At 38.9% G+C, this 24,967-nt stretch overlaps 1 protein-coding gene across 5 annotated transcripts in view; it reads left to right on the top strand.

Annotated features, from left to right (window-relative positions):
• The window catches only part of CEMIP2 (cell migration inducing hyaluronidase 2), a 79,105-nt gene that overhangs the window by 37,043 nt on the left and 17,095 nt on the right, over nt 1–24,967 (top strand). For 4 of the 5 annotated variants that reach the window (XM_073345153.1, XM_073345151.1, XM_073345150.1 and 1 more), the window contains 10 exons: nt 888–1,028; nt 3,244–3,805; nt 7,271–7,440; nt 10,871–11,059; nt 14,977–15,146; nt 18,712–18,921; nt 19,360–19,565; nt 20,194–20,263; nt 21,790–21,918; nt 23,442–23,530. In XM_073345153.1, coding sequence (XP_073201254.1) covers nt 888–1,028; nt 3,244–3,805; nt 7,271–7,440; nt 10,871–11,059; nt 14,977–15,146; nt 18,712–18,921; nt 19,360–19,565; nt 20,194–20,263; nt 21,790–21,918; nt 23,442–23,530 — 1,936 coding nt within the window. The remainder of the gene's footprint in view (nt 1–887; nt 1,029–3,243; nt 3,806–7,270; nt 7,441–10,870; nt 11,060–14,976; nt 15,147–18,711; nt 18,922–19,359; nt 19,566–20,193; nt 20,264–21,789; nt 21,919–23,441; nt 23,531–24,967) is intronic. The other variant, XM_073345155.1, reaches the window with a different exon arrangement.

Consider the following 24,967-nt stretch of genomic DNA (forward strand, 5'->3'; position numbering starts at 1 on the left):
GTTACAAAATATATATATCAGAAATGCTAATGATTACATTAAAGATGAGATGAATAGTATCTATTTCATTACAGGGTGGCAATCCCACTTCCTTAGATAGGGCTGTTTACAATTGTCTAGTCTTACATGCCCGTTTATTTTCTGAAACTAAATTGCCTTTTGATGTAAGATAGTCTCTGAAGGAGAAATGAGAAGGCTAAATGGATGAATTCCATTGACATGAAACCATCCAACCATTGTTCTAACACTGGGTGCTGGCCTGTTAGTCTTGGCATCTGTTGTGTTCACCTCCCCTACCCCCAATTTCTCCTTCTCCTTTTCCAGATGCTTCAGAGAGTCTCTCCAATCTCTGTCTCCCCTCCTCCATACTATGAGAAGGCAGGTCTCTACCACTGCAGTAGGCAGCTATTTTAACAATCTTAACCCAATTGTTGAGAGAAGAGAATTCTATGTTTCTGTAACTTCAGCTGACCGCATACGGGTCTCCTTGGTATCTAAATGATTGGTGCCCTTTCGGCAGGAGCATCTTGTAATGTTCTTATTGCGCTAAGTGGCTCAGTTTAAGAGCAAGAATACATTCCTTCTACTAAAGCTAGTCAGCCTTCACATACCCTGTCACTGTTTTTGCTACATAAGTTTGAACCCTGATGCAACTAACTGCAGTATCTTCTATGGTACAATTAGGAAAACAGCAGAAAGAAACAAGATAATCCATTATTTCTGATCCCATTCCATCTAATTTGAAAAAGAAACATGTTCCTAATGAATGAAACCTTCATGTTGCTGTAGAGGGAGGAGAACCACTGACTTCTAGTTTTTTTTACTTTATATGGCAATGTCTTGTCTTTATGTGTTTGTGGTGTTTTTAATTGAATTGGTTATTTCAGAGAATTGTCCAGATCAGAACCCTCGTCTTCAGAATTGGAATCCTGGACAAGATACTGGAAAGAGAGTTATCATCAAAAAGGGAGATTTGTTTCGTCTGAATTTGGATGCTACGGTGCATTCTGTAGTCATACAGGATGGAGGTGTGTAACGGCAAGACAAGCCATGCGCTTCAATCAACTGTTATGTCCCATTTTTTAACACATTTCTGATTTATGCTCAAAGCACATTAGACAGGTGTCGGTGAATGTGACAGTGTTGGTTGAAGAGGGAAGGCTGGTGAGGAGGGAAGTTGGCGTATACAAACAAACATATACTTCCCTTTCCCCATTCAGGTGTTGCCAAAACACTTGCTCTTCTGCATTAGTAATGTGTGCAGAAACCCTGCAATGAAATATGAGAACTTCAATTTGCGTTTCATTTGAAATATTTAGTGAAAAACTTTGGAAATTAGCAATTGTACTTTAAAAAAATGGGTCTCTTTCACTCTGATGGCTTTTTTTTAAGGAAAGTTCAGAATTGAACATCATTCCAACAAATACTTTTGCATTGAAAATGTTCAGTTTCAATATGAAAATGACCACTTTGAAGAAAATAAAATCGGAGTTGTGAAATCGTCCAGCATTAAATGACTAATATTTTTGCACAAAACTACATACAACTTACTCATCACTTTTGCATCTCTACTGGTAACATGCTTAGGCTCTGTAGCATCTTGGTTTGTTAAGAGTAATATGTTGTGATGTTTTGGGGACCAGACAGATCAGTAAGAAGTTCTGTCACTGTCTGCCTTGTAAATTTTGAAGGCTTGAAACAGTCCCCTGCTTCCCCAGGTGTATGCACTCCACACAGTTTGCACAGCAGCAACCTGCCTGGGATAAAACCTAAATAAAAAGTCTTTAAATAAACACAGATTTAAAGATGAATTATTAAGGGAAGGCAAACATATACAAGTCACATGGAAAATCAACATAAAAAGACAACCTCAGGCTTTTGCACGTTCATATCAAAGATAAAATCCCTTTTCTAATAAGAGTTACCTGTTGCCTTAAAGCAATTCTCTCCCACCCCCAAAAGCTACTCACCTTGAGCCTGTCCCCCAAGTTATGGATAAAAAAACCTCAGTTCCAAGCCTGCTTTTAAAAGGCTTCTTTAATCTCCCTCAAACCCCACCCTGCCGCATGGTGGTGACTCATGGTTAGTCAGTGTGGGGAGCCAGGATGTTCTTTTCAGTTTCAAATTCTCTGCGTCTATCCGTTAACTCTAATGGTCCATCATTGTCTTTTCCTGGGCTGGACAATGGGGTAGTTTCTTGAGGCTGGTTTTGTATAAACAGCTGGCTTGGGAGATGCCCCTCCCCATGTGACCCACAGACTGAGCACAGTTTTCTAAATACACAAATATGTAAATTCATAACCATAGCCTATATACATTACAAGCTTTCATAAAAGACCTTACCTGATGTGTTTTTTATAGTACAATAATATAGTATGCAGTCAGTTGGTTTAACTGCTCATTGCTGGGGTTTAAATCTTCTCTTCTCCCCTTGGGATGTCTGGACCCTGATTGTCACACATACACTACATGCAAGCTGCCCACAGCAGGCAATGTGCCTGTATAGGGTTGAATGATTTATGAGTAGATCGCAAAATGGGACCCAGGACTCCCATATATCTTTGAAGTCAAGAAAAATGGAGTGATGATTCTAATTCTTGGGAATTAGTTAATTCTTCTTTCTTTCCTATCATACTGTAGGCATTGGTAGGTCTGTCTAAATTTAAACAATTTTGTTAGATCATTCCATGTCCCATATCTGTCTGGTTGTCTTGATGTTCAAGTCATTATTGGTCCAGTGGTATTGCAGCTTTATCAATCACTAGCTCCTCAGCTTTTACTGCGCTTCCTGCTTTTGTGTCAAGTCTCAAATATATAAACTGATGAACAAATGCCCCCGGCTCTTCAGTGGGACACCTGCAAGAGACTCTAGGAGCCTTGTAAAGCAGGACTTGGACAGTAACTTTCTATCTGATTGGCGGAATCAGTATTGATGCATTGTTTTGTTCAGATGTTGAGAAAACAACTTGGCAGAACAGATTAGCAATTATCATATTTAATGAAACTATAAGCCAGTTTTTCAAAATGTTGATATACTAGAAGTTACAGTTCTGTTCCAGATGGATTTTAACGTATGACTGCCTGTAAAACCCATTTTCCTTTCCTCAATCCATTTAGAAACCAAAATTATTTAACTTCCCCTAACATTTAGGTTTTTTTATTGCAATGTTTGGCTTGCACTTTTTTTTTAAGCAAAATCTGTTTCTTTAAAACATAGCTTAATATTGAAATTATTTCCTATAGGATTGCTTGTCTTCGGTGATGATAAAGATGGATCCAGAAATATCACTTTGAGAACTCGGTTTATCCTGATAAAGGATGGTGGAGCGCTTCATATTGGAGCACAGAACTGTCGCTATAAATCCAAAGCAACTATAATCTTGTATGGCAAATCTGATGAAGGTGATGATGTGCCAACATTTGGCAAAAAGTTTATTGGTGTTGGCTCTGATGGAACACTGGAATTGCATGGGACTCATAAGTTATCATGGACTTTGCTGTCAAAGTCTATGTATTCCTCAGGGCTGGCCTCTGGTTCTTATGCTTTTGAAAGGAATTTTTCCCGGGGGCTAAATGTGAGAGTGATTGACCAGGACACAGCACAAGTTTTGGTTGTTGATAAGTTTGATACCCATGAATATCAAAATGAAAGCAGGAGACTTCAGGATTTTTTAAAAGGTCAGGATATTGGCCGCATTGTTGCTATTGCCGTGGGAGATTCAGCTGCTAAAAATCTCCTGGACGAAACCAGATTGACTATTCAAAATCTTCTGGGAAGTAAGCTTGTCAAAGGATTGAGTTACAGGTAAATAATTTTGTTTTCACTTCAAATCCACTTAGTGCCTCTAGATGTAGAATATATCTTGTGAACAGGAATTTGTGAAACCTTAAGAAAGTATGCTATTTTTTTCACAATCTAACACTGTTCGTCCAAGGTCTGTCCGCCAAAGCTCTTCGCACTGGTACGGTATGCGAATAAATGTCTTATTTATGGATAATCCCTTACAGAAGTATTGAAGAGGATTAATTAGTACATTATTTAACAGTGTAAAGGCCTGTAAGTGCTTATTATAACACTGATAGCTGTGTATATATAGTGGATTTTAACACTTACTCTAGTGCACCAATCTTCATAACTTCTAATATAATTGTATGACTAGTGTTTATTTTCAGAACTTGTCTTTCTTTTAAGTATACAAATCAAAAGCAGGTGTTGACATCTGATGCATGTTACTGACACCTCTGGGGTAAGAAGTGACCGATTAGAAACCACATGCAGAAAAGGGGCCCTAATCAGACCAGACCAAACCAACTTAACTTCCTCCCAGCCCCACAGAAAAGAGAGAGTAAAAAGTGATACAGACAGCTGCTGCATTCTTCTGTTGTCAGCACTTTTCTCTGGCAATTAATAAGAAACCAATATTCTGACACTGCATCTGCGAGGCATCTCAACTTCCCCTTCATAATGTGGCCGCAACAGATCAGAAGCCCATTCCCTCCCACCTGGTGGTAGAACCCATTTGAAAGTGTGTTGTAGCCTATTAAGTGAGTGTGCATTTGAAAGCCAAGGATATAAAATCTCAGTCGCCAACTGTGTCTTAGTTCCTCTTTTTCCGCTAGCTTGAGTGGAACCCAATCTTCAGCTTACATTGGGATTTGTTAGATAAATATTATAACTATAATATTCTAATAATAAGTCAATAGTATGTCTTTGGTTTTGTGTCTTCGTGCCCCCTCACACCATCACCTCCCCATATTCAGACTTAGGCTATTCTGCTCCCTCTGCTTCAGCAGTACAGGAAAAATGTCAGGGTTCCAGCTTTTTGCCTTGACAAAATACCATTTCATGTTTATTGTCCTAGAAATATCCTTGTGACTTGAGTGCCTTTTAAAGGGCTTTCCTGCAAGAAAGAGTCCTCTGAGCCATCAGAGAAGGATCTAGTCACCTGGGACTTAGGCTTTCCTAAGTCTGGATTCTAGCCTCAGAAGTTTTTATAGGAACAGCAAATATGGGGGCAGTAGAGCATACCATAATATGCACTGGTCCCCTGGATACAGTAAAGACTCAGTCAAAGGTTGGTTCTGATGTGCCCTTGTGTAGACAGCCACATTGGATCCTAAATCTCTTCCTGTGAGCATGAAGTGATTGGAGGGGGACACCTCGGATTCAAGGTCCCCAGAACTACCCCGTGACCTCCTGGGGTGGGTGTACGGGAGTTGGTAGGGTTGTACCTTCTCATTTGTATCGGCATTTGTTCATCTGAAATTGAGAAATTCCCTACCTCCTGTCGGGAGGGAGCAGGAGGTTTTTTTTCCCCATTCCTCCCCTTCTTGATTCCTGGCTGCTTTCACTGGTAGGCTGAGACTCCCTTCTTCTTAACAGAATTCTGTTTCCCATTGTCCCAGCAGCAGAAGACAGAGACAGTGACTCACAAGTAATAGTCACTCACGTCTCATGTCCGTTTAAAAAAATAAAATAAAATAAAAATGCAAAGGTAAGATGACTTCCCTCCTACCCAAAATAAGAGATCTTCAGTCTGACAGTATCTTTTTTTGAATGTTCTTTCTGTCAAATGCTTATTTTGACTTCATGGATAGTGAGGCTATAGAAAGACATGTTCAGTGTAACATTCTTGCATAGAATCATAGAATATCAGGGTTGGAAGGGACCTCAGGAGGTCATCTAGTCCAACCCCCTGCTCAAAGCAGGATCAATCCCCAGTTTTTGCCCCAGATCCCTAAATGGCCCCCTCAAGGATTGAACTCACAACCCTGGGTTTAGCAGGCCAATGCTCAAACCGCAGAGCTATTCCTCCCCCTTTTTTCCCCCTCCCCCCGATTATCATTGTGATTAGACTAGAATACAGCAGTTATGGAATTTAACCTGTCGAAATACCTGTTTAGACTTTGTTTTATATGCTTATGAATAAACTAGTGTCTTGGCTGAAGGTTTTAAGTTCTGCCTTTAATTGGTGAATGACTGGCCATCCAGCAAGCTGACTGGGTGGCACAGATTCTATTCGGTATAATAGGATATTTATTTTTTATCAGATTTAGATTTAATCACCTAATCAGTAGTCCTAGGAATAAGGGTTGTACACTTAGTGATATGACCATGCTTGATTTGAGTCTCAGAGCTACAATAGGATTTTTGTCTCAAACCGATGATTGAGAGTGCTGACTATGCAAGTAATAAACATAGTATGGAACAGTGAATGTTTACTAAAAATGTTATTTATATATTTGAATAGGTTTGCTTTGTACAACCTAATCCAATTTCAATACCTTGCAATGCTCTTTAAGAAAATTACTGGAAAGTTTGATTCAGGTGGCTGTGTGATTGGAGTACATAGGGGTGTAGTAAGAAAGAGGAATCTCAAGATGCTGTGCTTATAAATTAAGTCAAAACCCAGCTCTGATTTAAAGGGCAGAACACATGAAGATAGGCAGGGGTTAACGATGAAGGAAAGCATGTTATATGAGAAGATATGTAGTGAAAGTGGTGAATGAAGTAGAGGATGGAAGTCTGGGCTTCTGTTTCAAGTCTCCTGTCTGACTCACTATGGGGTCTTAGGCAAGTCATTCAGGGGGTGTCTATAGCAGTACAAAGTGTATGTACTCTGTGTGTGTGTGTGTGTGTGTGTGTGTGTGTGTGTGTGTGTATGTATGTATGTATGTAAAAATATATACACACATACATTTAGCTAAAAACTTCCCACTGTTACTACGGAAAGTTCAGTTCCAACAGTGGATTTGGCACTATAGTCAGGTCTCCAGGCTGGTTAGAGCAGGTTTGTCAGTACCTACTCTACCCTTAGCACTACCATAGTTGGAAACATTTTAGCAAGTCTTCTTTAGTGTAAACAAGGTCTGAATCTCTCTGTACTTTGTTTTATGCACAAAATAACACTTGTCACATGATCTTGTGGTTTGTAAAATACTTTGGTCACTGGACAAAGTATTAACAATATTTCCTGAAGTCTGGAATCTTTTTTTTTTTTTTTTTTTTTTTTTTTTTAGAGAGAGAGAGAAGGGGAGGAGGGTGGAAAATGAGTGGTGAGCATTTTCCAGCCTGCTTATGAGAACAACCAAATATTTTCAACAATTATCTCTTGCATGAGGAGTTCCCATTCTTCTACTGCATTTTGGAATTCTATTTTAGGGAGTTTTGGAAAAGAGGCAAAAGAATAAATGTTGTATACGGTGTCTATTTGCAAAGGATTTAATTTAAGAGGATTTTGTGTTTAAACATTTACTTCATTTTTTGCAGGCAAGCCTGGGCTTTAGTCGGTGTTATAGGTGGTGGAAATTCCTCCTATAATGAGTCTGTGAGAGACTATGAAAATCATAGCACTGGGGGAAAAGCTCTTGCTCAAAGAGAATTTTTCACAGTTGATGGTCAGAAGTTTGCTGTGAGAACTTTCAGTGAATGGAATGAAGGTAGGAAAGTTTGTGTTGTGTTGTTTTCCCCTAAAATCTTCATAGGCAAAATGTTTCAAAAAACAATTTGCATGGATCATTTTCTAGAACAGTTTATTAATGCAAGTTAACTTCCTAATTACTGCAGTGGGGTTTTTGTCTGTTTACCTTTAATGTTGCCTAACTTTTGGATGAAATCCAAATAGAGGGGAAGGTATCAAAAATGAAAACTTTAAAATGTAAATCTCCTTATCTGCTGCAGTGCTGTGGGCATCCAACACAGCATCCAGGGGAACCAGGGAACTGTATCCTTAATGCAGGGCTGGCCACCCTGTGTTAATATGACCAGAAGTTAATATGTGGCTCCTTGTATAGACACTGATTCCGGGGCTGGAGCTACAGGTGCCAACTTTCCAATGTGCCGGGGGGTGCTCACTGCTCAACCCCTGGCTCTGCCACAGGCCCTGCCCCCACTCCACCCCTTCCCGCCCCCTCCCCTGAGCTGGCCATCCCCTCAATCCTCCCCCCCCCCCAGCCTCCTGCATGCCACGAAACAAATGATTGGGAGGTGCTGATCGGTGGGGCTGCCGGTGGTGGGAGGTGCTGGGAGGGAGGGCAGGGAGCTCATGAGGGGCTGCTGATGTATTACTGTGGCTCTTTGGCAATATACATTGGTAAATTCTGGCTCCTTCTCAGGTGCAGGTTGGCCACCCCTGCCTTAATACTTAAATTTAAAAACTTAGTTATACAAGTGTGCTGGAGAAATACTAAAATATAAAATCACCTACTGCAGGCTGGAGATCTGACAGGCTTGTGGGTTTTGTATATCTTTTTCCATGTTTGCCTTTTGGGTTTCTTATCTTTAGTCCTGTTAGAATATTATGTTAATTGCTGTTGCTTGTGATGTTTGGAGAACTCTTAAGCATGGCTGACTTTTTATTTTTCACAAAAGCGTCTCTGATTAGTTGGATTATGCTGACATGCATACTTCTGACAGCCTGTTGGTCTGGTAGTAAGCAGTATCTGAACACACAAGAATATTACTGGTGGTGTTGAATCCTTAACTGCTTTTCTTATTCTTAGCTCCATGGCCTTGGTCCTGATTAGAAAAAGGAAATTGCTTCTGAGGTCAAATTCCTTGGCAATAAATGTTATCCGTACTAGGAGTTCATTTTCATCTTTTATGATGCTAAAGCTCAATCTTATCATTATTTCTTTTAAAAAAACAAAAATAGATGCAGGCCACTGAGTCTGGTGACTGCTTGCAGCCTAGTTTTGATCAGGAAAATCTGCACCAAGGCCTGTGACCTATAAATATCCCCAAGTCCCCTTGTACTTTGTGAGGGCATTGTAGGATCCCCATTAAATATATGGCTCTGCCTTGATTTAGCATCTTTGTCATGGGTAGTAAAGGCCTTTGTGTTCACCAAAAAGCCAAGGAATATCTCTGGATATGTCGAAATTGCCCATGTTACATCGCGCCTGCAGCAGCACTGTGAAATGGACAGTGTGATCACACTTTATCACTGGGGGAGAGCTCTCTCGCAATAAAAAATAACCACCTGGAATGAGGGGGTGGTAGACTCCCGGCAATAAAGCATTGTCTGTAGTGGCGCTTTTCAGAGCTAAGCCTTTAGTCGTTCAGGGGTATGAAAAGACATCCCCTGAGCGACAAGTTTTTAGGCTGTGTCTACACTGCCACTTTCAGTGCTAAGTCTCCATACTGGAGCTGTGATGGAATTTCAGATTAACAAAACTCTCCTCTTAATCAGTGGCTCAGTACAATCACATTCTTCTGTTTGCAGTTTGGTCTTTGGTCTTTAAAAAGGATATGTATAAGACTATGTATAATATTCTTGGACTAATTATCAGACCGAAGAGATACCCATGCAGATATGGTCTACCAGACTTATGACATAGATATGGTTGGGGGATTAGTTGTTTTTCAAGGTCAGAGATACCCTAACTGGTCATGTTAGTGTTACGATGCTGTTCTTCAGCTGATTATCCAGGATGTATGCTGTGAAAGGTTTATCTCCCAATAAGATTTTGTTCTTTGTTCATCCCTTGTATTTTGAATGTTCTGTGATCTTCTTGAAATCCCAGTTATTGTCTGAGTTTGCATTCCTCTGGGATCCTCCCTACTCCAGTTCTGTAAATATATGCAACTGTTAATTTCCTAAGAATAGTTTCTCTTAAATTGTCCCAAGAAGTTACAGAATTCCAGACTCTCCTTGTCATGTCATATTTTGGGGGTCACTAAACTCCCACTTCACCACACTCTCTTTCAGAGTGCTGCTTACTTCTTTTAAACACCACCTCTCTGCCAGGCAGTTCACTTTCCTGGCAGCTTCTAGAAATTTAGTTTCTACCATCATATGATTGGGAACAACTGAATTCACTTATCACTTTTAAAGTGAAGGAGTTTCACATTTTTTCAGTCTAAGAAGATCTACATATAAAAATTAGTTTTTTTTATGAAGTTTTCCCTCACTGAGAGGACTACTGCGTATCTTCTATTCGTTTTGAGATTAGACTCTTGTGGGTGATGGGCAAGGTGTGAGAAGGGAATTAACAGTTTGCTTTCATAATGACCAAAATGTTGGTTCTTAATTTTTCAAAAAAATCTCTCTGAAAAGTGACTATGGAAAAATGGCACCATCTGTTGAATATGTATACTGAGTTGTATCTACCCACTTGAGTGACAAGTATGTTTGGCTTTTTTATTTGTTAGCCATCCTGGCTCTGTACTGCTAAGTGAGATAGAGCTGTATTCTTTCCTCAGGGCTGGCTCCAGGCACCAGCGAAGGAAGCAGGTGCCTGCAGCGGCCAATAGAAAGGGGCGGCACACCATCCGTCATCGGGGCTGCACGTCCGGGTCTTTGGCTGCAATTCGGCAGCTGGCCCTGCAGTCCCTCTCTTCCTCTTCGGTGGCACTTTGGCGACAGCTCAACCAGGCTTGGGTTTTGTTTTTGTTTTTCCTTCATCTCTTGGTGCGGCAAAAAAGCTGGAGCTGGCCCTGCTATTCCTGCACATGTATCAACAGAATTAATTTGTCGCTGCATCTGTGGAAACCCAGTGAAGGGCGTGTAGTTGCACAAGTGTCACTTGGCTTGCCAAGTCTTTCTTTCTTGTGGTGGTGCATAAGGAAAGTACACAGCTTTGTTCTCCAATCCCAGGTTGTATACATAGGCTGAAAGGCACAAAAACTTTCCATTTCTACTGGTAAAATGAGATCATTGCATCTGAATCAGACTCACCAAACATGAAGCCCTTGATGCTATTTTACATGCTCCCTTTTCAGGGCAGTACCATACTAGAAAGTTTCTTACATTTTGGAAAATGTTAGTTAAATATCAGAGTTCCTTATTATAACTAAGTATTTGTAAAGTAGATGACATTTGAAGTTATAGCTTTATATATTGCTGGATGCATCATTTTTCCTTTTTAGGTGTCCCACGTTCAGGTTTCCAGGTAGAGGCTATAGATGGAGTGATACTAGATCTGTTGGAAGATGTTAGTAAGTGGGAGCCTGAAGACCAGATCGTAGTTGCAAGCACCGACTATTCAATGTACCAAGCAGAGGAATTCACTCTCCTTCCCTGTCCAGAGTGTAGCAGATATCAGGTCAAAGTCAAAGGTAGGAGACTGATGAAAATGTAAGGTACGTACAATGTGACTGTGTAATATGTACAAATTAGGGAAATGACCTCTTATACTGGGAACGGTAAACTCTTGCGAGTGACAGGCTCAGCCCTCTCATCCATCTTTCCCTCCCCTCCCAGACTTTCTCCAGCTATATGCAAGGAATGGATTTCATTCTTTTAGTATACAGTTGTCCTGATCTATGACCATGTTAACTTCACACCCACAAACACTGCCTTTTGCCTCTTTTCCTTTTTCATTCCTTCGCTTTACTTTTCTCAGTGGACACTTCAGAAACAATCTGGTCCTAAAAATAACTTCTCACCTTCCTTCTTTCTCATTTGGTTCGATCTCCCCACCTTCACTCCCTGAATTGTGATTTTTTTTCAATTCCTTTGCTTCTAATGCCTTTATTAGCTCTTTTAAATGTGCCGTGATATATCCTTACTGTCTTTAAAAAACAAACAAAAACCCTTCCTTTGACCCTGATTTTCTCTTTGTAAATCTTTTTTTTTTCTTTTTTCTTTCAGCAAAATGTTTGTTTATGCAAATGACTGTCATATCTCTGACTGGTTGCAAACTATCTTTGTTCTGGGCAAAACACAGAAGTGTCTTGCCTACATGTAGTTGACCATTTCATTTTTTGCTGCCTATGACCCTCTTCTGTTTGACTTCACCGCAGTGCAGAGATGACTGGTGCCTGCTGATAGTGGGGGGGGGGGCACAATTTAAAGGGCCGTTCCAACAGCTTGTATCACGCCCCTGCCTACCTGTCCCTCTCTCTTACTCTCAGCAGCCCTTCCCTGCAGTTCCCAGCTGTTTGCTGCTGCTTCTCCCCACAGCAAAAGTACAGCTCCCTGTTTGCCAGCTATAGCTGTTGCCATGCAAAGCTGGGGCCCGGCTGCAAAATGTGACCAAGCAGGGCCAGCAAACTCTGGCAAAAATTGGGGCAGGGGAATGTTGCCCTCCCCCCATTGCCTCTGCAGCCCACTCCATTCTCTGAGACTGCATCCTTAGCTGTATGGGTGTCTCTGGTTTTCTTATACCTCTTTGCTCCTCCTTCAAGCCAAAACTTTTCCTCTGTAGAGGGGCCTGCAAGTCTCCAATCTTGAGCTTTCATCCCCTTCATCTCATGGCTTTACCCTTAGCAATCACTTTTAACATTGATCAACTCACCATATAATTTGACACCTTCTAGGGATACCTCTGTCTGTCCTGTTGGCCTCTCAGATTTATGACTTCGCCTTGAACAATATGAGCACCTTCACACACAACTCTTATCTCCCCTGTTTTTTTCTCTTTCAGACTCAGAACTCTTTTTTGTTCCCACTGCATGTAATCGTAATATCATCCTTACTTCCTGAACTTACCTCTTTGTCCTTTGACCGCAACTCTTTTTCTTACTGCCTCAGTGCCTCTGGTGAAACATGTACTGTTGCAATCATATCTTCTCATCTTGACTATAAGAACTTAATTCTCTAGCCTCCGAGTCCTAGTCTCCAGCATCTGTGGAATGCTGCTCCTCACTTGCTCTCATGTATGGAAGAAGTACAACCAAATTGTGCCCCTCCTAAACAGGTCTGTCTTCCTATTTGTTCTGGATCCAATATCCTTTCTTGTTCTGAAAATGTCTTCCCAGTGTTGGTGGGAAAAGTGTATTGTCTTGCCATCTGGGACAGAATTTTTGTATCTCCTCGCCTTACTGAATCACCATGTGTTTTTCACGTCATCCAAAATGTATTCCTTGACTATCTTCCCCCCCCTCCCCTTTTTTCCACTTTGAAGCTATTCTGTAACTCCAAAATTTGGGATACAGTCAGTAAATAACTATATTAAATCATGTTGTATTTCAGTCACCTTCTAAACTTAATATTTATAAATCCTTCACCTTGGAAAACGTTCCTTTTAGTCCATGTATGATTCACTCTAGAGTTGCTCTTCTAGAGCTTGTCAGTAACATTTTTACAGGGCTTATACTAGGAAGTCAAGTACAATGTGCACACCTTCTGAAAGGAAGAGTAATTTGGAGCTTTAAATTTTTTTGTAAATAGTTAGCACTTTCATAAGAGAGGTGAATTTGCTGATCTTACTACTTTTCAGCATTAACTTAAGTGCTTTTTTCTCATAGTACAGTAGTTTGAAACCAAGTAAAGCAGACAGTAAAGGGAAATTTTATTATGCCCCAAGGCATGTTTTTGTTTTGTTTTGTCATGCAAACTTGTCAAGCCAAATTCTCTCCTCAGTTTGGTTGGGCGGGGGTTAGGAGGGGAGGGGAAGTATGGTTACAGTATGCCTTGAATCGGCCTCTTCTCACTATTTCTCTTCTCACTGGTATTTGTATCTTGTACAAACGTGCAAAAATGAAGCAATTTGGTAGTTGAGTTTGCCACCACAAGGAAGATTTTAGTATTCCCCTTTCTTAAATTTTGATAGCCCATGTAACACTTGTAGGATACAGAAGTTAGGGGAAAGTATTTTTTGAAGAATGCCTCGGTTTTCTTTCCTTCCTCCTCTCCATCATTCTTTTTTGAGGGGTGGGGAAGAGAATGAGCAAAGATTGCCAGCTTCAAGGAAAATATACCAGTTCTGGTCAGTTTTACATAACATCAGGCATAGTATGAGAGGTACTCCTATTGAAACTTTTCAGCTGGACTCTTTCTTTAGCAGTCAGAGCCAGCTGTGACAGAGATGTCAGCTTTGTATTAAGGGAAGAAGTTGCCTATCAATAGAGAGATAAATGGAAAAACAAAAGAAGTGCCCATTTATAGTTTAAGGCTTACTGGGATAATACTTCACATTATATAGATGAATGAAGGTTAATATTTCAGAAGAATTTGTGTGTGAGGGCCAAAATAAATGAAAGTTTTTGTTCTTGGTTTTTTTTGTTGTTGTTGTTTTTTTTTTTAAAGGCCTTTTTAATTAGGATTTTTAACTGTTATGGCAATGTTTCTCCCATTTAGGAAGGAGCCAAATTAGTTTAAAAAAAAAATGAAGCAATGAGTCTGGGAATTGTCATTCAGTAGTTTTTTTTTTTAATGACTGTTTAAAGTTTTACTGAATTAGGCACTGCTCCTGCACTGTTCTACAAGTAGGCTTGCTTTATACACTGTGAGGAGTCCCATTGCAGTCAGTGGGACTACCCACAGCAAGCAAGACTAAGCATGTACACATGTCTTTGCGGGATCTAGGCCATAGATCTTGAAAAGGTGTTTGAATTTACTTATCAGTTATCACACACTTCCAGGTTTTCTGATTATTCTGTGTGGGAAAGATTAGCCAATTGTGTTTTTTTTAAGCAACCTCTCCTTTGAAATCCTACTGTTTTTTGGTGTTTTTAATAATGTAAACATCCTTAATCTTTTCCATTTGTCCACTTCTATTTCCTGATTAAAGGAAGGTTACTGCCACCCTCCTTTCAGTCTCATGGGAGAGCTTCAACACTCTTTCTCTTCAGGACCCCCCTCCTTTCCCTTATGGGGAGGGTACTAGTCCCTAATAGTCCTCTCAGTGCACTGTTGGGTGCTTATGAATCATTAAATTGACTACAATCTAAAAACCTGGCTATAGGAAAACTGGTGCTGTTCCTAGTGCCCAGTCTCCTATTCAGCAGCCCTCTGCCTTGTGGAGAGAGTGTTTCCTTCTGTACAGAACCCCATGGCAACAAATATTTGTTGCTTGATGTTTATCACCTGCCAGTGATGTGTATTTTGTCTGCTCTAGTGGACTCTTCATCTCCGATGAGAAGTGTTTGTTAACCAATCAGAACATTGGGATTCAGGTATCCAGTATTCCAAGAGGTTTTAGAATACGATGTTGCCTACCCAACCTTCTAGTTGCTTAAGTGAGAATGTTATGTAAGCTAAGTTGGTCATCTACCCTATTTTTCTTTTCTTGAACTGACTTTTTGAACAGAAAATCCCCAGTTCCTTCATATGGGAGATGTCATTGATGGAGTGGACATGAGGGCAGAGGTTGGAGTTCTCACTAGGAATATCCTAATCAAGGGAGAGACAGAAAAGTCCTGCTATGCTGGCAATCAGTGTCAATACTTCAATTATGATACATTTGGTGGACACATCAAGGTTTGAAAAACTTTTTAAGTAGCTTCCTTAGATTGAGGATGGCTTCTGAGCAAAAGTATTAATTCTAAATTTGGGGGGGCGAGTTTGTTTCAATATCTTCTAACCTGATATTCACTAAATTCTCACTGAGCGGTTCTGTCTATCCATATTTCTTCTCAGCTTTCCTAAAACTGGAATTAATTTGCCAAGAATTAGACTGAAGAATCAAGGACAAGGAAATGTTAATGTGTATAATGTTGTTAGAAGCCTGTTGCTTATGTTTATATTGTGTATTGTTCAACTTACTGATGATTTGGTATACAAAGGGCAAGATCTTCAAAAGCAACTGATTTTGGGTACCCAACCTGAGTCACTGTAATGGAGCTTGATTTTCAGAAAGTGCTGAGCACATACCATCTGAAAATTTGGGCCCTTTTATGGCATCTCCTGTTGAGCACCCAAAACCAAGAGTCTCACTTATTAAAATAAAGGGATATAGAAGGATCATTAGTGTTACCACTTCTTATATCTTGCATGGCTATATGTTAAAGGAAGATTAAGGCTGAGATGGAAAGCAGTAGTACAGAAACTAATGGTTAAAGCAGCCGTTCCCAAAAGTTTTGCTGGTATGACCACATTTTAATTAATTTCCTCCCAGGACCCCAGACAGCATGGAGGACGCCAGTTTGAAGAACAAAATAATCTCCACTGCACAGCATGACTTGGCATACACTGCATGTGAGAGCAAAATGGCTCTTCTGCACAGCAAAATGGTGTCCTCCATGCACCGTGACCTCACACACACCATACATGTGAGGTCACACAGTGCAGAACAGAATGGTGTCCTCCCCACACTAGGGATCACCTCAACCCCATTTCAGGTTGAGTCCCATAGTTTGGGAAGCTCGGTTAAAGATAAAACTTGCCATATTTATTCCAGTGGGAATAGATGCAAGGAGTGATTTGAAGTGTTATGGTGGTTCCCAGTGGATGTTAGAAATGTTTGAGGCTTCATCCTTTTAAATGCAAATTGCTTTGCTTTCACTGTTTTTTGTCACAGGCTTAGTCTCCTTTTTTAAGTGTTGGGTATAGATTTTAGTTTCATAATGCTGGAAATAATGGTGGGAAAAATCTACAGTCTCTCTTGTACTGCAGCCTTTGTTTTGTGGGAGGGGAATAAATTGGGTTTTAAGTTTCCTATTGTGACTAAGATAATGCAGTGGAGAAAGATGTTGACAAGTTGTGAGCATTACAAAGCCCGTCTTTGACTGCTGCAATAACTCAAACTGAGTGGGCCCCTCAGATGCATGAAGATGGAACAGAGTTGTTAAATTGTTCTTGTGAGTCTGTTCTGAATAGTTGGGCAGATGTTGCTTAATTTACATTAGCATTTGTTTATAAACATCTACCACTGAGCATTTTTCAGCTTTTGTCCATTTTGTACTAAATTTGGGTAAAATAGGCTATTACAATTAGTTAAAATGTCTGGACCCAGTAGAAACTACAGGTTTCAGAGTAACAGCCGTGTTAGTCTGTATTCGCAAAAAGAAAAGGAGTACTTGTGGCACCTTAGAGACTAACCAATTTATTTGAGCATAAGCTTTCGTGAGCTACTAAGGTGCCACAAGTACTCCTTTTCTTTTTGGTAGAAACTACAGGCTGATAAGACCCCTTTTCATGGAAAGAGCGGTATAAGTGTTGTACTGTACATCTGAATCAGGCCTTAATTTGTAGCTTTAATGTTTCATTACTGCGTGTGTTTAAACATTTAAGGGCCAGATCCTCAGCTGGTGTTAATTGGGAGCAAATGCAGCAAGGCCAATTTCTGTCAGCCCTCAGCATTACACTGGTCCTAAATGCCTCTCTGTGGCTCAAAACCTTGTTTCTTCAATAAAGCTATTAGAGAGACGAGGTGGTAAATCTAAGCTCAGCAGCTAAAAAGTTGAAATGGTCAAACACTGCTTCTTTAACTTGCCTACAACATGTAATTGTGTGTTAAGGTATTTATATTTGACAGTCTAATTCACAAGCCCTCAAATGTGCAATGTGGGTAAGTTAATATTACAATGAGAACTTAGTTCAGCTTAGTTCTTGATTTGTCAGATTTGCAAACTTAACTTCACATAACTAAACTTTTGCGTTTAGTTTGCTTTTTTAAGACTGAAGGAAGAAGAAATATTTGCAGTTGCCCCATTGTTTTGTGCAATTCCATAACCTTAACAACTTTGATGTACAATACTTAGCTGTGTACTAGCCAATTATGCAATTTAATGTGAAAATCCATAGTTCTGAGGGAATTGCCCATCGTCATGTAGCAAAAGAGCAACCCACCTCTTGTATCTAAAACTGCAGGCTCAAGCTATGTCTACACTACAGATCTTACCGTGGCACAGCTGTACCACTGTAGCTGAGCTGCTGTAAGGTCTCCTGCGTAGCAGCTCTATGCTGACAGGAGAGTGCTCTCCCACCCCCAATGAGTGGCAGTAGCTATGTTGGCAAAAGAGTATCTCCCGCTGACATAGCACTGTCCACGCCGATGCTTTTGTCGGTGAAACTTATGGCAGTCAAGGGTGTGTATTTTTTCACACCCCTAACCAACAAAAGTTTTACTGACAAAAGTGCCGGTGCTGTACACAAAGCCTTACATAGTGACTTCCTTTTGTGAGGGTTGGCCACACGTGAGCTGGTATAGCTGGATTTTGTTTTAGTTTAGTGTGTCATTTTGATGCTGAAAGGATTCTCACACCTTTTACAGTCCTTACTTGTGGTGTTAAAGGGAATGATTATTGAGGGTTTTATTCAAATGGAGAATTGTTTGGGAATCTGAGTAATCGAAAGTGCAGTTATAACAAAAGCCTACTGGAAATTTAAACTAGAGTATTTGCTTCAAGGAATGTTATAATAAAATACAGGTCTAGAAGTCTTTTGGTTTTGCTAAGTCCCTTATAGTAAGAGTTCAGGTTTTGCCCGTTGCTTATAGTAATCACAGAAGATTCATTTTTAAGGATCAGATTAGTAACTGGATTTTATTGTCTCTGTGAGGCCTTGTGTGCACAAGAAAGTTGCACCAAATTAATTCCGTTTCTAAACTGTGCAATCCCCTTGTGTAGATGCTTAAATTAGTTAACCAGTTTGAGTGTCCATACGATTGCACATGTTTAATTAAATCAAATTTCTAAACCAATTTAGTTAAATCAATATAACTTTTGTGTATATAAGGAGAAAAATTCTTTCTTGTTTGAATACCATTTGGCTGTCTTTATAGAATGTTTGTTTAATTTGTGAGAATTCCAGTAAGAGCCATTTAAAACTGACTTGCTGTAGCAATAAAATTCCTGATGAAACTTTTAGTTTTGGTAACCTGCACATTTAGCTTATGTGCATGTCTCTTGTTTATGAAGGTCACTGATTTATAGATCTGGATAGAAAGCAAAACCTGAAGATTCTCCAGACTGGTTCTTGTAATATTCCGCTGTACTTGTCCGTGCCTGGAGGAAATCCGTTCACGATGGCTTTAAATTTAAACTTTTACCAATTTAAAAGGGTAATTGATTATTCAGTTAGATATTCTTGTTACACACTCCAGATTTTGAAGAATTTCACATCTGTTCATCTCTCCCATGTGGAATTGAGGCAAATGGGACAGCAACTGATAGGAAGTTACCCTGTTCATTTCCACCGCTGTGGGGATGTGGATGAGAAAGGAGGTTATAGCTTCAGGACTTATCTGGAAGGCCTTTCCATTCATCATTGTTTCTCCAGATGTGTGACAATTCATGCAACTAATGGCTTGTTGGTAGGTGCCATTTCAAATTGTTTGAAAGTAAATGTTACAAAGCACAGTCGGTGTGAAAATACTTTATTCCATTTTTCAGTTTAAATGTGCAGAACATGACTAAAATATTAATACATAATTACCATGTGTAAACAATGACTTTTGTGACCACTCTTGATCTTTCTAATTGAATATTTAGAGCCTTGCAGTTAGCCAACATCTTCAGAAAAAGTCTCTGAACAAATAAATAAATAAAACTTGACATTTAACTTGGCCATTATGGCTGATATTGAAATGTCATTTTGCAGTTATGCCAAGATAGTAAAACTAAATGGCACTTAGCATTCATTGAGATTTATTTCAGAGTAACAGCCGTGTTAGTCTGTGCCACAAGTACTCCTTTTCTTTTTGAGATTTATTTGACATTGCTAATGACATAATGAACTTGTATTTCTGCAGATAAAGGACACCATTGGTTATGACACACTAGGCCACTGTTTCTTCATAGAGGATGGCATTGAACAGAGGAATATTCTGTTCCACAACCTTGGACTAGTCACCAGACCAGGCACTCTTCTTCCCACAGACAGGAATAGCACCATGTGTATGGCCATTAAGGATAAAGTGTATGGAAATTATGTTCCAGTGCCAGCCACAGACTGCATGTGAGTATCTGGCTAAGAAAAGAAAATCGAATTAGTTGCCATAATTAAATTTTTGAAAATCTCTTGTTGCTCTACAAATAGGCAAGATTTTTTTTTTTATGTAGGCTACCAAAGGTGGACAGCTGGAATACAACATTGGCATTTAGAAAAAAGCATTAACAATCTGAACAACACAAATAGAAAATATGAACAACTGTGTTGAAATACAGTAACTACTTGATATGGTACCTGATTCAGCAGACCTCTCTTCAGGCTATTTCCTTATTTTTATGCAAAGGCACCAGATGCTATGAAACCCCCATTTTAATGCTTAATTTATGAATTAAGGTATCAGATTTCTTCTATAAAAGTCAAATACGATTACACCACTTACTATCAAAATGGTTTATCATTGCATGTAGTATTTTAACCACAAGAGCTTGCAGGAGGACTTGTGAAAGAAACAGACAGTTTTCTTTAGGAAAATATGACTTTCTTCATGATTTCTTACTTGAATCTCATGACAGACTTGCTTTGTATGTCAAATTAGCACTCGCTAATTTGCTAGATCTGAATGCAAAGTTTTCTGTAGGGATTTTACCAGTTATAGCTTCTGAATTATTTATCGTTTCTGAATAATATATTGCAGGGCTGTTTCAACATTCTGGATTGCTCATCCCAACAATCATCTTATCAATAATGCAGCAGCAGGCTCACAGGTGAGGCACATAGACATTCTTTGACACACACTATATTCATATTTCAGATAACTAAGGCATACACTATTAAAAAGGTAGGCATTTCAAAGTTTCACATGTAGATATGTCTTTTTATGTTTAGAAGTACAATGGCATTTTACATGCAAGCTGTCTTTCTAAATGGGCATTTGAAAGATACTGAACATCTTTGTTCTGAAGAGAACAGAAGATAATTCTCCTTTTTCTGAATTCTTAATCCTTATATTTATGACTGTGTGTATAGTGAATCATTTGTGAATAAGGGATCTTCTGAATACATCCATGCTAATATTAAGGCTTCAATATTTTCTGTAGTTTATATTGTTAGCGTACTGTATGGCTACTGTTCAGGACTTAAAATTTGGTCATATTTAGTGGAATCCAAAATAGCTGTATTGTATTTTTCTTACAGTGGACTAAGATGTGTTAATTGTCTTGGCTCTGCGGTTAGTCTGTTGTTTCTCAACACTGATACCTAAAATGACAAGCAGAACACACATCCTAGAATGATGAGACCCTTCTATGACCAGATATAGAACGCGAGCAGGGTTTTGGTGACTTAAAACTATTCTCTTCTCCCCCAATGGCAAACTGTAGGGTACAGCACAGCAGCTCTATAGCCACTATTCAAGCCTTTTGGGCTAGACCATCCCTATTTCTCTTAAGAAAAACCCTCACATAGTGAATGCTCAACAGCTCAGATCTTATAGCCACACCATATTAGCACAGGAACTCTCCCGTGGTGTACCAGGACTGCGGAGGCTCCTACTCAACTGCTGTGTCCTTGCCACCTCTCATGCAGGGTAATGTACGGGATGGAGGGTTACTGGTAAATGTCACCTTTTTAAGAGCAGTTATTTGGGGAATTGAGAGAAAATGGAGAGTGACATAGGTGTGTGAAATAATTGCTGCATATTATTGGCTCCGAGCTCTGAACTAGCCAGACTTCTCAATTTTTTTTGAAAGCTCTTGTGAGTGTTTTGGCTGTATCATTAAATCTTGATATGGGAATAGTGATGAGCAATTCTTAAAGACAAATAAGTGGAAAAATATTTTTGTATATTCTACAATAAAATAATTTTGCTAGCTAGTTGAACAAAATATGATTGAGTACACCAAAATGTAATGTGTCATTGAAATGCAAAAGGTTACAATTTTTCCTAGTGACTGGGAGTTCAGACTTGAAATGTTCAAAATTAGGAAATCTTTGTGGCTAAAAATTTCCTTTTTCTGCGTAACCTTGTAATCATGCATACAACCTCTTCAAATTTTTAGTTCTACTGCAAACCGTCTTTTTTTTTTTCTAGACAAGATCTAATGTGGAATTCATTGTGAAAGGATATGGGTTGTGTTTTCATTTTATGGTTGTTGGAGACATGTAAATTATTTTTAAAATGCATTTGATTTGTTGGAGAAGTCAATATAGCAGTAATGATGATTTAAACCTGCTGGTGCTACACAGGTCATTGTCACTTTTTTAAAACATGTTCTCACTCTCTTCTTTGCAGGATGCTGGAATATGGTATTTGTTCCACAAGATTTCAACAGGAGATTCTCACGGTTTATACCCTGAAACCAAAGCAGAGCTTACACCATTAGGCATCTTCTATAACAACAGAGTTCATTCTAATTTCAAGGTAGTGTAGTAATAGCTTGATACCTGGGCTTTAATAATATAATAATAATTCAATATTAAGACCTTCATGATTAAACAAAAAAATCATAATGGCAAAGAGAGGTGACTGAAAGCTTGCTGCTCTTAAAATTTGTTGTCTAGTATTGTAGCACATAGTATAATCAGGTACTTGTGCAGTCCCGCGCAATGCTCATCCTCAAAGTAGTTTTTGGTGTTTAATATTCTCTTTTTTAAAAGGTGGGGAGTTGTCGAATTTTGTTGAAAACAAAAATCCATAATTTTTGTATAACATGCTTACAGAAATGTTTAGTTCTCAACATTGAAATATGAGAGACTGCTCAGTGTTTTAAGGCTATCATTTGGCGCTTTGAAGTGCAATGGTGGTTGACAATCAAGGTATAGCACAGACCAGGGTGGCTATAAACTGAAAGTTGTAGTTCATAAACTGTCAGTGACCTGTTCCCGTTGGATCATTAACACACGAACTTCAAGTGCTTCTTTATAGTCTCCCAGTATTTGACTTGAGAAGCCCATAAGCCATTTTATATGTTAGTTTGGCGTCAGTTCAGATCTAGTGTACCAGTGGGTACATGCAAGGGACTTTTGAGCCATTGAAAGTGATTCAAATTTATTTAAATTAGTAAACTTCAGTTGACAAAATAAGATACTCTCCCTTATAAATTCACAGTGAGCTCTTAAAGCCCTTCAGTAAAAAGCATTATAATTTCATGGTAGCTGCTTTTGTATGGCGATTTACGTCTTGATTTTATAAAACCATCTAGGTATTTCTTTACCCATCTATATTAGCTTAAAGGTGACATAATAGGAGTTCTCTGAAAGTCAGGTCCTAAAGAGTAAATTTTACATACCATATAATTTGGGATTTTGGAAACTGGCTTTTACTACTTTTTCGGTTATAATAATCTTTCCTGTTCCAAATAGCAGTGACAGTATCACAGCATGAATGCACAACTTTATGGGGGCTGTAAATTAAAAACAGCTCTGTCTGAAAATTGATGGCAGTTATTGAGAGTTGGACAAATTTGTATTCAAATCAGAAGTATATTATAATGGAGGTGCTTAAACCAAATCACACATTCCTATTTAAACTAAAATGTGGTTGATGGTAGGGAATATTCTAAGCCAAGACTTCAAGTTTTTATGAGGTGACTGTGCAGTAGAAAAGTTAATTACATTTTGAAAATAACAGATTTCAAATGTTTTTAATGAATTCTAAACTATAGTATTTCCATGAACATTTCAGTCCTGTGATAGCCTGGGGAAATATCTCAAATAATACTTAGTGCTATCTGCTTTTCTGCTTCCTTAGGAAGAGTATGTTAGCTAAGGGAAATGGAGAACTAAAAGAGAGTACATTTAAAAAACAAACAAACCCAACATTATACACACAGTGACTCACTGTTTTGTGAACTCAATTTCAGATTTATTGCGAAAGATAATTTTGTAAAGCTATCTGGGGCTGGGTCAGGTACAATTATTTGTTTCTTTCCTCGCTTGTTTCAGGCTGGCTTATTTATTGATAAAGGTGTAAAAACCACCAATGCTAGTGCTGAGGATCCAAGGGAATATCTTTGTCTGGACAACAATGCGAGGTAAAATCTGTTCTTTCAATACTGTTGAATCAATATTAACATTAAAATAACTAAGTTCTCAGAATTGAATCCGCTCCTTTCAAAATATTCATAACCTAATATTAGAAAGTGTTTTTAAAAAAATTATTTGCCGTTATCTGTAAAACATGATAGTTGTCAGATTTCTGTTGTTTTATTTATATGATCACACACCCACACCAACCCACCCACCAGTTTTTGAATCAGCAGAGCATGCCTTGTTCTGGGAGCTTGCTGCTCCTTATGCACCCTCATCCTGAGCTGACTCTCTCAACCATAGTAAGCCATTATTTTCAACAGGCTCTGAAAAATGTTTTCCTATCTGATGTGCAAAGTTGAAAACCTATTAAAGGCCGTTGAATGCTAGACTCCCTAGCTTGTGTTTCAGTCTAAAGCAGTGATTCTCTGTCAGGGGTATGCAGAGGTCTTCCAGGGAGTACATCAACTCATCTAGATATTGCCTAGTTTTACAACAGGCTACAGAAAAAGCACTAGCAAAGTCCGTACAAACTAAAATTTCATTCGGACAATGATTTGTTTATACTGGTCTATATACTATACACTCAAATGTAAGTACAATATTTATATTGCAATTTCTTTTATTTTTAGTTATATGGTAAAAATGAGAGAAGAAGCAATTTTTCAGTAATAGTATGCTGTGTCACTTTTTTTTTATTTGTTTTTTTGTGTCTGATTTTGTAAGCAAGTAGATTTTAAGTGAGGTGTGACTTGAGGGTATTCAAGACAAATCAGACTCCTGGTTCTGTAGTCTGAAAAGGTTGAGAGCCACTGGTCTAAAGGACCTAGTGAGAGAGACTTTTAAAAGTACAACTCAAATTGCAAGTCAGTGGGAGTTGGTCACCTTTGAAAATCTCTCACTAAGTCTTCCAGCAACTTATTGAATATGTAGCTCAACGGTGCAACTTGAGAGAATCTATTGCAGGGTATTAATTGATTCAGTATACATAGACACATTCCAAATTCTCTCCAGGATTCCTAATCTATCTTGCTCAGTGGAAGAATAGTGGAGAGGTTCCTTCTTACAGGCTGGCTGACTATTTTTTTCTTGCACTTCAAATAAAATTAGTGAGGAGAAACTGAATAGTTACATCTACCCATACCCTGCTGTAGAATTTAGTAAAATAAATAACCTTCAAAGTCTTAATTTTTCCTGAGCTGGAAAATGTCATTGGGTAAGAGGACTATATCTGTGTATTTGAACTGACCTCTGTTTAGGAAGGGGACAGTTGAATGATAGGTGTGGACGTAGAGAGGAAAAGGCAAGACTCTGAGAACATACTGTACTTCATGCTTTGGAAATGAACTTCCGGTTCAGAAATTATGATGGAAGGCAGATAAGACCAGTGTGAATTACCAACAAAGTAACCATAGCTTGGGATTTGAGACAAAGTAGTACAT

Source organism: Lepidochelys kempii, chromosome 5 (assembly GCF_965140265.1).
Source record: "Lepidochelys kempii isolate rLepKem1 chromosome 5, rLepKem1.hap2, whole genome shotgun sequence".
NCBI lineage: Eukaryota > Metazoa > Chordata > Testudines > Cheloniidae > Lepidochelys > Lepidochelys kempii.